Genomic DNA, 18,502 nt, shown 5'->3' with positions numbered 1-18,502 from the left:
AATTTAATGGTAAACAAAAAAAAAATAAAAATAATGATACTTTAATAATTCATAATTTTCCTCCTAAATAATGAAATACAAAAATTATTGAATTATTAAATTATTAAATTAATTTGAATTTGAATTTGAATTTAAAGATTCTTCATTGAGTGTGTAACTGATAATAATTATTACTTCCAGCAACTGTTTTACGGGATTGAGTGTGAACCGGAAAGACGTCTTATTGCTACAACATAATATGTAATTTATTTTAAAACTGGCGGTATTTATTATTTTGGTTAGACTATTTTTTTTTATTTCAATGTTTTTATACTAAAATTGAAAAATGCATCAAGACTTAAACATAAAACAAATACCTCCGAAAATGTAACTTTAATAATATGTAAATGCAAAATACATTTTTTCTTAGTTTGTTGCATAAAGGCTAAAAATAAAAATAAATAATAACAGAAAATTAAGCTGTTTTGATTGTTGTGACACACATTTTTTAAGTGGGTTTGGTCTGTAAAACGCAAAAGAAACAATAACCATACAGCCAAATTTTTTAAAATGAAACTCAAGGCATATTTTCTGCTGCAACCCGAAATAAAATTTATAAATCTGAAAAATGATTTTGCAATGAAATTGAATGAAATAAATTAAAGAACCCGTAAAATGGTCGGAGTTCGCTTAACTTAAACCTCACAGAACTTTTTGGATTATCCTGAAAACCTACATGCAGCGCTATGGTTTCATTTTGCTACAGTTGTGCGCCTTTATAAATATTAAACGATTAATAGCCATCGTATCACGTTTAAGGCTGAAGAAAATATCAACAAAATAAAACAATTTAGTTACTATCAAACCTCGCATTCTCGCCGAATTATTGAAATAGCTGAATATATACCCTAATCCATACTAACTGAAAATATCTCCTTGAAAACCAAGGGCAATCTTCTACGCACTTTAGTGTTCTCCATATTTTTATACGGCGCAAAGACCTGGACTTTGAAGAAAGCGGATCGCGACCGAATTAACGCATTTGAGTTGTGGTGCTGGCGAAAAATGCTAGGAATTCCCTGGACAGCACGTCGCACCAACGTGTCGATCCTCGAAGAACTTCAGATAAAGACGAGGCTTTCCACCATCTGCCTTCGTAGAGTTCTGAAATACTTTGGCCACATTGCAAGAAAGGAAAACGGCAGCTTGGAGAAGCTAATGGCGACTGGCAAGGTGGACAGAAGAAGACAACGAGGTAGACGTCCGACACGTTGGACTGACCAGATTTGACTACCCTCGGCACTACAATTCACGATGCTCTACACTCGGCGGCAGATAAAAGCAAATGGCGTGGAACCATCTGGAATAAACTCTTGTTGCGACCACGGCCCTCGGTATTGAGGAAACCGAAGAGAAAAGAAGAAGGATGCTTACGACTGAAAAACTGTATGTTGCCCTCTGTCTGACTAGCCCTAGCTTATTATCAGGTGGCCATACAAATATTTTTTTTAAACAAATAACAAAAACGAAAACATCCTAAGCTGATTGACAAAAATTAAATATGTGTGTTGTATGATGTTTCCGAAAACTATCCTGAAGAGATTCTCGATGAGAGGAGGGAGCTGCAACTAAGATACGTTGAACTGATAATCAGGGAGTCACTCCTGGACCCAAAGAGCAGGCGATCCGACATGGCATGTTAGATAGCTTAGTATCTGACATCCATAAAATAATCCTTAAGTCAATATTATTCAGATGAACGAGAATGTAATATCAATTTCAGATGATAAAATATTGTGAAGTAAAAAAAAAACTTACTAGTTGATGGTTCGTTTCGTAGATCCTTTTGCCCTTGGTTCATGTCTTTTCCGGCCGCTTGTTGCTGAATGTAATTGATCAGTCCGATCACAACCTCCTTTAATGACGTCATCACATCGGCCATTTGCTTCCATGTTGGGCTTTTAGCATCTGCAAGAAATTCTTAAACTTGCCATTTGGAATCTCAAATAATTAAATTTATTAGGAACTCTTGGCATAGAATAGTCGGCCCATCTGATGGTGAGTGTTTAGCGTCGCCCGTAGACGTCAGCAATGACAGGGACAGAGCCAAGTCGCTGCCTACCTTTAAGTACTCTCCACTTTTATTTTGAATAGATCTCGAGGACCACATGTTAAATTCTTATCACATGCTAGCGGTCTTTATAGCTTATTAGAAAAAACCGATACATCCAGATCTTGAATGAAAAATTCTCTTAGAAAAGGAAACGTTTCTGACCGGGAATCAATGCCAGTTGCGCTGGTAATAGAAGGTCGGTGAATATGGGCCGTAAAGTATAATTATTTATAATCCGATATTTTACGTATTTCGTCGCCAAGCAGGGTTTTTTTGGTTGGACGAGTTCACAGCCCACCTGGTGTTAAGTGGTTACTGGAGCCCATGGACATCTACAACGTAAATGCGCCACCCACCTTGAGATATAAGTTCTAATGTCTCAGTATAGGTACAACGGCTGCCCCGCCCTTCAAACCAAAACGCATTACTGCTTCCCGGCAGAAATGGAGGGGCCACAACCTACCCGTGCGGACTTATTTTATTACACGATGTTATTCCTTCACCGTATGGAAAGCAGTCGACGTCGCCCAAAACACGTCATTTCGGATCCTCCCGATCCACTAACGGTGCTTTTAGGTACTTCAAGCACCGGTCACCGTTCTCGTCGAACCCGTCGCTTGCGACGAAGGGCTCGACGAGTAAATTAACTCTCAGACACAGCCCACTGAGTTTCTCGCCGGATCTTCTCAGTGGGTCGCGTTTCCGATCCGGTGGTAGATTCTGCGAAGCACGGCTCTTGCTAGGGTTCGTGTTAGCAACGTCCTCAGGTTCGAGCCCCGTGAGCTCACCTACTAGTTAAGGTTACGCTGGAATAGCCTCTCAAGGCTACCAGCTTAGGTAGGAAAAAAAAAGGAAGTCAATCGTAAACATTTGTCAAGTACGTATTTCATTAGAAAAATTGGTCCCCGCCAGCGGGATTCGAACACCGTTGCATCGCTACATACGAATGCAGCGAACGTCTTATCCTTTAGGCCACGACGACTTAAAATTAATTAACATACGTAGGAAGCTAATAAAACACGTATTAAAAAATAATAGTTCATATAAGTCCTTAAAATACTGACTGTCGAATATGAAGTGATTAAGGGTGTCTTACCGGCGTTGGCGTCGATGTTTGCGAGTTTATCGAGATGCATGCTCATTGTCACCAGTTGTTCCGGGTCTCCGGTACGTTGCAGCGCGACAAACAGCTCTTGGACCGATTGGGCAAATGACTGAGGCGTCTGTAATTTATCTGTACCCAACGACTTCTGCTTAGTGTATGTACTCAACATTAAATCATATTTGCGGCTTAAACTTGCCTTTTTTTATTGTCATTATATTGTTTTGAATACTTTACAGTCTTCCTGTGTGCTTCTAGTGTGAGTTTTTTAACTCCTCGATCGCGTAAAAGTTAACTCATATTTGTATTTTTCTCTTCGTTTGCCGCTAGGGGCGCTGTTCCACCTTGAGATATGAGTTCTAAGGTCTTAGTATAGTTACAACGGCTGCCCCACTCTTCGAACGGTTAGATATACAGAACGTTTTTTTCGGTTAGTTAGTTCAAGGATGCCGTGATAAATTTAGGCATGCGTATCCATTGGAATTAGAAGAAAGTAATTTTGTGCACCAATAACAAAAATAGTTGATTACAAAATGTCTGGATACTTTATAAATATAGTGGATACGTCTATTCAACTAAATTTACCTAAAGCCAAAACCATGAAGCCTCCGAATTCGAATTTCCTGTTCCAAAATGTAATTCTCGCTATTTCCAATGACATGATTGACATTGAATCTGTACAGCTACATTTCAAATGAGTCAACTACATGTAGACGAAGGTTATCATCGAATGGTTTCATGAAATGTTTTGTTTCGTTGTATTTACCACGTTAACAAACAAATTGAGGTTTTTTCTTGACTTTTTAGACAGATAAGAATACGGCCCGCCTAATGGTGAGTGGTTACCGTCGCTCAGGGACAACACCAATGCTGACTACTTTCCGAAAGCCACATTTGAAGAAGGACGTATCATAGGGCTCTGGAAGCACCGTGGAGGGGAGTTCATTCTAGAGCCGGATGATACGTGGCAAAAAAGATCTCTAGAAACACACTGTCGATGAACGCAGCGGTTCCAGAAAGTATGGATGAACTCTCTTCCGGTGACGGGAGATGTGATGGTAAAAAAGAGATGAAGGAATCATATCGAATTATTTCTCAGAGCACTCCCCATTGAACATACGGTACAAAGCACAGAGAGAGAGGGTCACAATCTTGAACAGCTGATAGTGACAGGAAACGTCAAAGGTCAAATGGCAAACGTCCCAGAGGACGCAGTCCTACGAGATGGTCGGACCAAATACGATCTTCTCTGGACATCAACTTCCACAATGCCCTCCATGAAGCTAAGGATCGCAGCAGATGGAGGGAAATTGTACAGGAGAAACTGATGCAGCGGGGGAGTCACGACCCTCAGTAATGAGGAAAACGACACGAGGAGGAGGAGGACAAAGTACAGAGAGAGCCGCAATCCTCACGTAGACTCAGAGGTTCCCATAGAACTTGGTAGCTTTGAGTCAATGCCAGTGGTGACGATCGTGGTAAAATGATTACAGTATAAAGAGTAGTGTCCGAGCACCTTGTGAAATCACTTTTTTGGTGTTGCCACTGCCGAACTACAAATTCCCACATTGTAATCTGTGGCTAGCAACACTCGATTCACTATATTATGTTGCTATCGATGACATCATTTGTATATTGTGGAAAGGAGGAGTACAGAATGAACATTATATCCTTAATTAGTATGATGGCCTGAGAAGGAAGATAATTTTAAAGGAAGGTTATTTGTACCGAGATGTCTACAGGTTCTTAGCACTGTTGCTAAACTCATGAGAGCGATGTTTGGGAATGAGGAACAGAATATAGAAGTATGACACAAAACGTTAAGGTTCGAAGTGATGACCAATTCTATATCCGGCTTGTAAACCTTATTATTATTTGGACAGAGATCAAAATACTATGACTCACCTATGATGCTCTGCATGTGACTCTTATGCGCGGTGTCGCCATACAACAAAGCACTCCACTGATCGGGTGCGATTCTCAAACCTGATTCGGTGGCGATCTGAACTATCTGAGCGTCGTGTTCGCGCCTCAATGAATCGTACGTACGGAATTCCTCCTTGAGTTGCATGAGCGACGAATCTGACTCCCTTTTCGATACCTATTACAAAGGCATTCAAGGGTTTACATTTCTCTGTAAATCCAACGGGCTCTAAGTTTACTAATTAAACCAATTAATCGGTGTTTATCCACATTAACTTTTGTTTAAAATGTTCTATATTATATACGTACTCTTAAATAAAACAATTCAAAGATTACGGTGACAAGTTATTGTATTTGTTTGTTAAAAAAAAAACGGCGAGAAAAAGAACTAATTTCTTAACCTTTACCACTACGGTGGCAGGTCATTTGAGAGATGGGCAAAAGATGGCGCTGCTTTTGAAAAAAGGTGACTGCCTCATTAGTTGACAATAAAACTTTTTTATTATAGAATTTGGGCAGTATTAAATACAATACTAAATGTGAATAAAATATTTTGAGGAGATATATGATCGTTTTAACAATTTTCCAAAACTTAAACCTGTGTAGCCTGGTATGATTTTCAATTAGTTTTTTTCTTTACTCAAAATTATATAATACCAGACTGTAAACTCATAGATTTTACTTAACAAAAAAGTATTGTTACAAACTGTAAATATTGTTATTTTAATAATAAAAAAATTATCGTTAACTACATTTTGATTTCAGTAAAACCAGCAACATGCCATATTGTGATTCTTTTTAATTTTTTAATTTTTTTGTAATGAAGGATTACTGGTGGCCCGGAGGCCTTTCCAGTTTCACTAGGGCAGATGGGCGGGCAAGGCCAGGAGGGGATTGTGACTCTCCAAGATAAAGACCTCACCTTAAAACATGAGGCGCGGTACAGAAGCTGCACTACATGCCCGATGCTTGTTTTTGAGGCCTGCGGAAAATGCGGCTCCAGTCTTTGAACCACAAACATCACTAGTACCTGTTAAAAAAAAAGGAGTAATATTAAAAGTATACAAGTAAGTACAGGTAAGGAGAGGTAGAGGGAGAGGTAGACCTAAAAAGAAATAGATAGATTGCGTGCAAGACGATATGTAGAGAAGGACAGGAGAATGATGATGACAAGTAAATATAGGTATGCATATTATATAACCTGAATGAGATCATTAGTATAAAAAATTACACAGAAAACTAGGTACTGAATTTGTTTCAATGACTTGCGTTTTTAAATACTAGTCGTTATAGCTATCAGTAATTTTAAACTTTTCGCAAATAAAGAAAAACTTGTTGAATAAACTTTTCATTGAACGTCACTAACAAATAATGTAAAGGCACGTGACAATGAACATATGAAGAAAAAGAGTGTTACAATGGGCGGCTATATCGCTTAAAGCGATCTCTTTCAGGCAACCTTTGTCGATGTGTATTAAAGCAATTTTTTTAATTTTTCTAGAAGATTATCAAATTCATATAATGAATTTTTAAATCAGTATTTAGAATGAAAACTCAATTGGGGTGCAGAGTGACGCGATCTAGAAAGATGGGGTCGAAATCTCAATTTTTTTCCCCTATCTAATCGTTGGAAGCTTAAGGGTCTATTCCAAATACACGCTGATGGGAACTCAATAATGATTTAATATAAAGTTCAAAAAATATTCGGAAATTCGTCCATAATTTTTCTGGTTCGATTTTATTGTATTAGATGAAGATGATCCTACACAGTGGAAGATGTTCATCTATATATTAATGCGTAAAGCAAAAACTTTGTACCGCTTTTTACGAAAATTGCACGGGTGGGGTAGAATGAAATTTCCCACAGTTATAGAGAATATAGAGAAGGAGTGCAGAATGTAATTTTTTTTTAAATTATGCACAAAAAATACAATAAATCAATTTAAGAAAACACTACACACACTACCATGTATTCGACACACACACGCATGCATACTATTTGTTTATTGTCAAACTTTTCTTATCGATTATAGTTAGTGGTCAAATTGAGAATAGATTACCTAAATATTGTTTATCTTTATTAAAATTTGTCTAAAGTCTAAAGTGTAGTCTTGGCGAAATTGTGATTATTCAAGTATAAATAGTCTTTGACAATAGAATCATAATAGTGTACAAACCTATAATTTCAATTAATTATAGTCGAATTTCGACTACCGGGGAACCACTAGTTTTTATTAATTTATAAAATAGCTTTGATATTCAAAATACATACCTCGTAATGTTCAACGTACAACCTCGTGACGACCCCATAATCTATCAGTCAACCATTTCCTCGTTCCGTGAAACACTATTATAGCATAATTATTATATTTAATTGATTACCTTTCGGGAGAGTGCGGAACCGTCTTCGAGTGCGAGGAGTACCAATTTTAACACCTCTTCCTGCATAGCAGGACCAAGGAATTGGCAACCACGCGCCCTCACTGCCGCCCATAAGTTGGCGCTTAGCTGCTGCGGATTCTGGGTACAAAATTGATAATTCATTAACTATTATACATTATTATTTGAGATTATAAGGACGAGCTGTATAATTGAGACTAGTTTTGTGGTATAGTCACGCGTTTTATAAAATTTAAAAATAAATTCGAAACTTCGGAAATATTCGCGAAATAAAACTGGTTTTAATTATATTTACTCGTGAAAACCAAAAAAAATATTAAGTAAAGCAGAGAGATCATGAAGTAGTGTACATGATGTAATCTATAAAAATTAGAGATAGAAAACGCAGCAAACAGGGTTGGGCACAAGGTTGGTGCAAAATCGCTTTAACCTCTTCAGGGACGATTTTTTTAAAGTACAAAAACTTGAGTTTAGTTTATTCTTTTTTGCGATTTGTTCATTTTAAATTTATAATAATTCAATAAGAACAAAAAAAAATTAGCAAACATAGAGAATATTTATTAAAAAAATATATATCCGAAAAAATATATAAATGTGGCCATTTCATATTGAATTTAATATATAAATAATAATAATAAATCAAATGTACACATAGTATGTGCCGATATCCTTGAAGAAGTTAAAAAAAAACAATCGAAGAATAGACATAATCCATTGAATGTTGTTCCCTCCAATGAGTCGACAAGATTTTTTCAATTGAATTGCTACGCTATCTTTTTACTTGAAAGATTATTTTAATTGAATTTATATGGCTGTATCTGCATCTATCGAAAGAGTTGAACGGTCGTTAATAAATTCAAGTGTACGTCCATTGATTTGTAGGTTTAGAAGAAGACAATCACAATCGGAGTCATTACAGCTGCGAGTCGGCCTTCTCTAACTTAGTTCATAGTGTCTAAGAAGACACAATAACCTCGAGTAATTCGGAAAAGTTAAGCAGGTATTGCCGTTAAACCTGTTTACCGACTTCCACAAAAATAATACATAATATTTACAAATTTAATCTGCCTATTTATTCCGTAAATAATGAACCTGTAATCTATAATCCTTTGTACATGTCTGAGTGAGCATCACTTGAAAACGGTTCGACTGGTTTTAATTGATTTATTTTTAGTTATATTCATAATGGTTAGTACAAGGTATTATTTTGAAAGAAAGCTATTGATAAAAGCGCTTTTTTTTTCTACCTAAGCTGCTAGCCTTGAGAGGCTATGCCAACGGAACCGAGCGAGTAGGTGAGCTCACGGGGCTCAAATCTGACGACGTTGCTAACACTAACTCTAGCAAGAGCAGTGCTTCGCAGAATCTACCACCGGATCGAAAACGCGACTCACTGAGAAGATTCGGCGAGAAACTCAGTGGGCTGTGTCGGTGGGTTAATTAACACGCCGAGCCCTTCGTCGACTGGTTCGATAAGAATGATGACCGGAGAAAGCGCGGGAATATTTTTATATTATCATCAATAGTCACAACCGAATGTTTCACTAGTACTCAATAATAAAAAAATAAAAATTAAAACTACTTTTACAGAATAATCTTGCGTTTATTATTGTTATTATATTACTTCCCCGACTTCACTGTTTCCGTCGTCACCGATGACTAGAATATTTTATGTCGACATTTGAATATCATGTTAACTACAGTCAATTTTTATCAATAAAAAATATTTCTTGACTTTTTACCGTTTGTTTCGAAACTTCGGACATAATAAAACGACAATAGTAACACAAAATCGTCAACGTAGTTTTAATTATGTCTGAGACTAGCGAACTGATCGAATTACGAAATGTGATTTTATAAAACAAATACTTAAGTTAAGAACGTACCAATCGAATTAGACGTAATACTCGTATTGAACTAAGAAGCGGACATTTCTTCGAACCGATTCGATCGTTATTACGTCGACTTAGATACTAAATTACAATTAATACTAAATCTATATATTAATACGTGAAGCAAAAACTTTGTATCCCTTTTTACGAAAAATGCGCGGACGGAGGAGTATGCAATTTTCCACACTTATAGAGAATATAGAGAAGAAGTGCACAATGCTAATGTTTTTTTAAAAGAATGCATAAAAGATATATTAAATCAATAAAGAAAACATTACGCACACTACATAACATGTATTTGACGCACACACGCATGCATACTATTTATTGTTCTTGATGTCTGTGGTCAAATTGAGAATAGATTAAATATTGTTTGTCTCTATTAATATTTTTTTATAGTATAGCCTTGGCGAAATTTGTGATTATAGAAGTATAAAATACAATCATAATAGTGTACAAACTTATTATACAATTCCAATTAATTATAGTCGAATTTCGACTACTGCGGGACCTCTAGTTACAAAATTAATACACACACCACTATTTCAAAATACAAAGCTTTTATTGGCAGACGAACGCGCATTTCACCGAGTTAGTCAATTAAAACAGTGAACATGCGTCAATCATTGTGAAAGACAATTTTAGTTCACCGGCGAATTAAATCCGATACTGATAAATATTGTATTCGAGCAAAAATCAATTTGATATATGCGTAGACTTATAAAGTTATAGTACAGCTTTTAAACAATAATATTAACGATTCGATTTAACCCACATTTAGGTACGTTAAGTATGGACTTAAGGAATTATTTACCTTTACACTTGCTTTCAGAATTAAAGTTCTCATCAAAGATACCGATTAAAACAATTAAGCACAAACACCTTCAGAAATCTGTTTTTCGCTCAAATCGTAATCAAGCTATCATACTGTAGCGAAAGATAAGCTTCAAACAGATATATAAAAGTTTGTGTTTGTAGTGTTGTTCCAAGGTCCCAAGTTCTAAGGCCTCAGTATAGTTAGTTACAATAGCTGCCTCACCCTTCAAATCGAAACGCATCACTGCTTCACGGCAGAAATAGGCAGGGCGGTGGCACCCACCCGTGCGGACTCACAAGAGGTCCTACCACCAGTAATAAAAATTCAAAAATAATATTCTATAAAGTAATTTGAAACCGTCCATGGCGGGTAAGTTTGGTAAATTATGTTCTTCACTAGGGCTGTCACTCTGTATGTAATCAAACTAACCTGATGTTGAAGTATGAGTTCAGTGACCGTCCGTTCACCAAGAGACCTGGCTGCCCGTGCGGCCCTGCCCCGACCTTCCTCGTCTGTTATCGAACACTGCAGCAGCGTTACCAGCTTCCTCTGCATAGGCCTCGAAAGTCGATTCCCGTTGCCACTCATATTGGCTGCAACAAAAATTTTCGAATTCGAAATATTAATACACAAGAGGAGGTTATTATTGCTCGTATTGGTCTTAGCGTGATGTTATATGAGACCGTTAGCGCAAAAGTGGCCTAAGCTTACCATGGTTAGTATAGTTAGGTTTAAATTTTCATGAATTTAAATATGAGTAGGCAAAAAAAACCATATGCGCAAAAAAAATGTTTACCAAGCTATCTGTTATCTATGGGTGAGACTATAGGCCGGCTTTGCGTCAAAATCTATTATATTTTAAATTAAATAAATTCCAATATACGTCATATAAGCTTGAATATAAAAAATTGTGGGTTAGGCCACTTTTGCGCTGATGGCCTCATATAGCCTATGGCCTTCTTCAATAAATGGACTATCTAACACTGAAAGCATTTTTCAAATCGGATCAGTAGTACCTGAGATTAGCGCGTTCAAACAAACAAACTCTTCAGCTTTGTAATATTAGTATAGATTGTCGATCGATTGATCACCGTAGCTGTAGTTTGAATCTCCCTCTGTATTTTAATATAACAATTGACTCGATGAATCCTCACCATCATCAGCCGAAACCAAATTTAGAGGCATATTTTACGAATCCCAACTAAAGTAAAACTAAAATTAGATAAAGCACGTTGAGGATTAAAATTGGAAATTGATAACTAATTTCTGGTATTATTCTTAGCTGCGATTGCTGACATTTATTTTCCTTAGACGCTTCATACGACTGACTCTTATTAAATATCGAACGGAGAACTTTTCCGACCATCCGAAAATAGCTCTTAGCTCCAACAAAACACGTGGAGTCTGTTTTTTTTTTTAAATTTTAAGTATTAATTTACATTGTAAATTTCGTAGTCTTTCTAAGTTCAACTTTCTTTGTACACAATACTGATAATATAATACATATTTATACTATTTTAATAAAGTAACAAGCCTATTGAATGTTCTTTGTTATTTTTTTTGCCCAACTCACAACCTTTCTGATGTTAACCTATGACGAAAAACGATTGTTAGCGAGCACTAGGTATAAATTTAAAACATCCTTTACCCCTTAATTGAAGTCGGTCAAACGCTTGCCTTATAAGAACTTTGAATTAATTAGGAAAATGCATAGTGTTGGATGCTTGGGTTTCTTCAATAAAACTTCCACAATCGATTTTGTGCTTGTATTTCCTTTATACAGGTTTTTGTTAATTTAATACGTTGCGAACAAGTTAGCTTGGCACGGCCATTAATTGAAGTGTGTAAAAATGGTGCAGGTAAACATAAATAAAATTTTGTACATTGCTCCTTAAAAATTCTTAGGCGTTAACACATAGTTTATTTGATATTGATGTATCTATATATTAATACGTGAAGCAAAAACTTTATTTCCCTTTTTACGAAAATTGCGCGGACGGAGGAGTATGAAATTTTCCACACGTTTAGAGAATATAGAGAAGAAGTGCACAATACTAATATTTTTTTAAAATAATGCATAAAAGATACATTAAATCAATAAAGAAAACATTACACACACTACATACCATATATTTGACCCACACACGCATGCATACTATTTATTGTCAAACTTTTGTTCTTGACGTCTGTTGTCAAATTGAGAATAAATTAAATATTTTTTGTCTTTGTTAATATTTTTTATAGTGTAGCCTTGGCGCAATTTGTGATTATAGAAGTATAAAATACAATCATAATAGTGTACAAACTTACAATTCCAATCAATTATAGTCGAATTTCGACTACTACGGGACCTCTATTACGATAAATTTTACAATAACGCAGTTTCCTAGCGCGGTATGTCATTGCAATGTTCAATCAGTCTAATAGCGTTCTAATTCGAATCGAAGTGCCCGGTTTGGTCCATTACTGAATTGTACTTATTGGTTCTAAACTGCAACATAGTAAGTTTATTGTGTTCGATCGACACTTAATGAATGTATCTTAATGTATTTTAATTGACAACTAGAAACATGGCCGCTGCTACAGACAAAGTATGGTGTAAGCGGCATTAACCTGTAAAACAATTTTAAAGATTCAATCTCGCATTTCACATTTTAATGCCTTATATTTTTTTAATTACCCTTGTAGGCAGACGAGCATACAGCCCACCTGATGATGAGTGGTTACCGTAGTCCATGGACTTTAGCAATGCCAGCTGCCTACTGTTTAATACTCTCCACAAGCCTCGTTTGAAGAGGGACATGTCACAGCGCTCGGGAAACACCGTGGAGGGGAGCTCATTCCATAGCCAGATGGTACGTGGCAAAAAATACCTCTGGAAACGCACTGTGGATGACCGCAGTGGCTCCAGGTAGTATGGATGAACTCTACTCCGGTGGCGGGCGGTGCGATTGTAAAAACGAGATGCCGGTATCATCTCGAACAATTCCTCAGACCACTCCTGATTTATCGTCAAACTGGCAGAAACTGAGCACCAGATTGGCCGAAGCCGGCTCACCAATCTTCCTCTATAGTCCGGATTTTACCCCATGACCCCGTCGAATCCATAGAAATCCTGATACTTCACCCGCGATAGAAAACGTACGAACTTAGGAACCTCTTAAGAGTTAGGAGCGCGGCAATCCAGGTTCGCGATTGATATCCCACAGAATTAAATCGGATTGGGATGCATCGTTTACATCGGGACGTTAATTCCCGCCTAGACGAATCCCGAAATAAATAAAATGGGATAGTTATTTATTAGGACTCGCACCCTCCCACCTATTCTCCTGGCGACTAGCATGGACCATCATGTCCGAAACTATTGCCATTACGCTCTCTCCTCTCGTACGTTATTTCGATCAACCCTCGTCTTACATTGAGGATGAAAAGGCAGTGTTACTGGCCGATGCACTGCAAGAACTGTGCACCACCAGTGCTCAGCTTGCAGACCCCGAAACACCGATTTAATGGACAGGGAGATCGAGCGCAGAGCTTCCTTCCTTGCCATCCTCGGACGCGTTACCGCCTATTACCACAACCGAAGTAGTAGAAGCATTCGAAAACTTATACAGGCAGAAAGAATCCGCCCTAATACTGGAATTTTACTTAAACTATCTTAATATATATAAATCTCGTGTCACAATGTTTGTCCTCAATGGACTCCTAAACCACTTAACCGATTATAATAAAATTCGCACACCATGTGCAGTTCGATCCAACTTGAGAGATAGGATAGTTTAAATCTCAAATTATAGTCGCAATTTTAATTTATTGCTAATTATTTGTCTGTTATTATTTGACAGTCACAATTATCTGTTAACTCCAAATGATTCTAACAGATGTCGATACCTTTCGACTGGGTTGAGTAAGTAATCAATAGATGGCGCATATATGGCAAAACAACGTTTGCCGGGTCAGCTAGTAGTTTATATATTTTATTTAAAAAAATTAAATAACTAATTTATTGCAGAAACTTTATTATATGTGATATATTCCAAAAACATAAATAAATATTTGGTTTTTATTCTAACAATTATATATAAATTTAAATTTGGCACTAAGGGTGACTCATAATTATATTAAATAAAATAAAAAACTAATTAAATTTCTTTAGCTCCAGAAAATCGAAAAATCGATTATTATTATAAATCACGAAGGAAATAAATTGATTAAATAATTTTGATTATAATTTTTTCCCAAAAGTGCCAAAATTATAATTCGTAAATAATGGATGAATTGAATTTCTTGAATTATCAATTAAGCAGAAAATTATTGATTCATAGAAGTAACTAATTAAATTGAGCAATTTTGATGACTAAAAATGTTTTATTCACTTTCACAATTTTTTCGCGGTAAAAAATTTTGCCGCCCTGGACACTTGCCCGGACTGCCCCCTAGTGTAAATCCACCACTGGTAAATAAAGTATTCAAATTACATAACATATAAACAGAGCGAAATATGAAAAAAAGTATTTTTAAAACTGACTTACAAACTGATTGTTTTAGTACATCAAGATATTTATCGAAGCCTAGTAGCGTAGCGAGCTCTCTAGAGAATAAAACGCTACATGTACTACTATAATACTAATTATAATATCGGTGTATCTTCCGCTAAGCGAGCTTTACGTTCTTATGAGAAACAAAAATTATTTAAAGCTAACTAGGACAACGTTGAAAGCTTAATTTAATAAGCTACTAAAACCATTCTTATAATGTTGCTGTTTATGTTATTTTGTTCAAGAAAACAATTAGTATCGAACTGAAATTCGGTTTGTTATTTATGCGGCTTTATTCTGTGACTATTATACTATCTTCACAAATATATTTTACTTTAAGATAAATATGGAATTATGAATGAATGATGAATGATTGATTTTTATTTCAGACAAGAACAAGTACATATGTGTACATAGTATCATTGAAACATACTTAAAATTAACAAAACCAATCAAATAAAAAAGATACATTTATTAAAAATAATTATCAGTTGAATACATTTCAAATATTCCATTCAACTGATACTTACTTCGAACCAACCATTATTATTATTATTTAGTCCGCAAGTGAACCATGGTACAATGGTTCAAGTACCGACAGTCATAACGGTCTGTTAATGCCTTCAGGATGCTGTTAGGGCTGACCCGGACCCGGCAAATCAGGGATGTGCACCTTTTCCGCATGGTCGTAAAGAAACTATCGACTCGTGCCTCGGCGAACATTCCCGACGCGCTAAAGAACCGAGGCAGGTTTTACTGGTGGTAGGACCTCTGGTGAGTCCGCGCGGGTAGGTACCACCACCCTGCCTATTTCTGCCGTGAAGCAGTAATGCGTTTCGGTTTGAAGGGTGGGGCAGCCGTTGTAACTACACTGAGATCTTAGAACTTATATCTCAAGGTGGGTGGCGCATTTACGTTGTAGATGTCCATGGGCTCCAGTAACCACTTTACACAAGGTGGGCTGTGAGCTCGTCCACCCATCTAAGCAATAAAAAAAATAAAAAAGCCAGCCCTAACAACAGTCTGAACGCATTGTTGTATTGGACGCGTAAGGCGCTGTACTGCTTTTAACTATAGAGCACCCAGCATCATCGTGCTTTGCATCGTTTACCAAAAAATATTATCTACTAGAATTATATTACAATTATTTATATAAAGATCGAACATTTGAAAAGCGCTCATTCGTCTAAATAAGTTCACCTACAATAAGACAGAACAGAGTTATTCGATTAAGGAACATTTGCTATTTTTATTTTGCAGTAATTTCAAACAAACAAGTCCGCAAGGTGGAATAAGTCTTAAGTAAATATCTTTAAAACATTTTAAAAAGAACAAACAAACATATAAAAACATCCGCTTCAGACGCGACCAGCCTTGGGCTTCTAGAAAGTATATTAATTTACAGTGTATAATAATGCAAGATTTTATTAGCTCCAAAGCGAAACAGAATATTTGTTATTTAATAAAACTATGCCTTTTTAATTTGGTCGTTCCAGTTCAACTTTGAAATCAAATGCTACTAGTTTAGAAAATTAGAAGCCAATTTTTAATTCAATTCGTCACTAATTAATTCACATTCCGTTTATCCGTTCTGGAAATAATTATGTTATCATGGCCTAAAGGATAAGGCGCCCGGTGCAGGCGTATAAAGCGATGCGACTGTTTCGATGTTCGAATCCTGCAGGCGGTTACCAATTTTTCTAATGTAGTTCATACTTAACAAATATTCACGACTGACTTCCACGGTGAAGGAGTAACGTCGTGTAATAAATAAGCAAACCAACAAAATTATAATTTGCCTAATTACTGGTGGTGGTAGGACGTCTTATGAGTCCGCACGGGTAGGTACCACCACCCTGCCTGTTTCTACCGTGAAGCAGTAATGAATTTCGGTTTGAAGGGTGGGGGTTGTACTGTAAAAACGGAGACCTTAGAACTCATGTCTCCAGATGGGTGGCGGAATTTACGTTGTAGACATTTATGGGCTCGTATTATAAAAATTTCAAAAGCTCGATCTACGCACATATCTATTATTTAATGTGAAAGGGCCGCTAATATAACAGGATTATCTCGGTAAAAAATTCAAAATAGAAAAAAAAACAGTATACCGTTTTTCAAGACCCCGAAACACTCGAGGTTTTTCACCTCCAAATTAACTAAACACGTATTCGAATATTAGAATTCATTTTCATCGTTACTGTACCTACATTATATTGAATTTTCTTCGGTTTCCGATGAAATAAACAAATTTTTTCTTTGAATATCACAGCTTAAGCGTCAAAATATAGAAACGATATCAAGGTACGTATAGGGATTGAGAACTTAAAGGATCGAACACAAAGCAATAGTACCGTGAGCGCCTAGCGACCGCCCACATTAATAAGTACTACAAAGAATTGTTGTCAATGCGAACCTTCAATACTTTAATCTTGTCTGCACGTGGGCGGTATCGGTATGTTATTATTTATATAAAATGCATTGTATTTCGTTAGCTACAAAGGTGCTCCATTGTATCTGCTGTTCCTATGTTAAGCATGCCTGCTATCGATAAAATTAATCCATGACACGAAACTATCTTCGGATCCTTTTTACCATCGCACAGCCCGCAACAGAGTTCATCCATACTAACTAGACTATGGAATGAGCTCCCTTCCACGGTGTTTCCCGAGCGCTATGACATGTTCTTCTTCAAACGAGACTTGTGGAGAGTATTAAGCAGTAGACAGTGGCTTGGCTCTGCCCCTGACATTACTAAAGTCCATGGGCGACGGTAACCACTCACCATCAGGAGGGCCGTATGCTCGTCTGCCTACAAGGGCAAAAAATAAAAATAAAAAAAAGAACTAGAACCGCTCTTTCATTGGTTTCCGGAAATATTTTCTGCCACGTGCCATCCGGTTTTGGAATTAGTTTCCCTCCACGGTGTTTCCCGAGTGCATAACACATCCGTCTTCAAAGGATGCAAGGACAATCTGCAGTGCCAGAGGCTCGATATCCATAAGCGATGGTGACTGCTTACCAATAGGTGAACCGAATCTTTATCTACCTACAGTGAATAATTTAACAAAAACCTATCATTTATAACAAATAACGGTGATTTCGCGCTCAATTACACAACGTCTCGATTTCCATATGTCGTGTCTACCTAGATTTGCACTTTTCGTTTCAGCGATGTCTTAGAGGGCGACTGAGGACACGGTCAGCGTCATTCAATGATGATCATATCAATATGCTGTTACCGCTAACATCCATTTACTGATGGCGGGAACATCGACGCAGGCTTTGAGCTCATGTCTCAAGCTAGGTGACAGCATTTACGTTATGATTTCTACTGAATGCTTAGTGCGAGTTTTTTAACGTTCGCGATAGCGTAAAAGTTAACTCAAATTTGTAGGCAGTCGGAACAGCGCCCCTAGCGGCAAACGTAGGAAAACGTTCCAATTCCATACAAATTTGAATTAACTTTTACGCTATCGAAAACGTTAAAAAACTCGCACTAAGCACACTTAACCCCAGATGGACACTAAGCTCGTTCACTAATCTACGCAATAAAAAAAAGTTACACAAGGATCAAATAGATTTTTAATACGCTTTTATTAGCTTCAGACGTAGGTATGTATGTTTGTAACGGAATCTTTGAACATGATTTTAACCTCTTCAAAACGTCGGATTAACTCGAAATTTGGTGTACTTATTGAGGACTGATGACAATTAAATATTAAAAAAAAAAATGAAAAA

The 18,502-nt window shown here is 36.7% G+C and overlaps 1 protein-coding gene across 2 annotated transcripts in view; it reads right to left on the bottom strand.

The window, feature by feature from the left end:
• Positions 1–18,502, bottom strand: part of LOC101736024 (roquin-1) — an 83,788-nt gene that overhangs the window by 15,351 nt on the left and 49,935 nt on the right. For both annotated transcript variants that reach the window (XM_038013532.2, XM_038013535.2), the window contains exons 4-9: positions 10,656–10,819; positions 7,500–7,637; positions 6,040–6,147; positions 5,100–5,295; positions 3,189–3,326; positions 1,798–1,947 (exon numbers count right to left, since the gene is read on the bottom strand). In XM_038013532.2, the coding sequence (XP_037869460.1) occupies positions 1,798–1,947; positions 3,189–3,326; positions 5,100–5,295; positions 6,040–6,147; positions 7,500–7,637; positions 10,656–10,819 (894 nt within the window). The remainder of the gene's footprint in view (positions 1–1,797; positions 1,948–3,188; positions 3,327–5,099; positions 5,296–6,039; positions 6,148–7,499; positions 7,638–10,655; positions 10,820–18,502) is intronic.

This window comes from Bombyx mori, chromosome 1 (genome assembly GCF_030269925.1).
Source record: "Bombyx mori chromosome 1, ASM3026992v2".
NCBI classification, from domain to species: Eukaryota; Metazoa; Arthropoda; class Insecta; order Lepidoptera; family Bombycidae; genus Bombyx; species Bombyx mori.
This window is presented reverse-complemented; position numbering and strand designations above follow the sequence as displayed.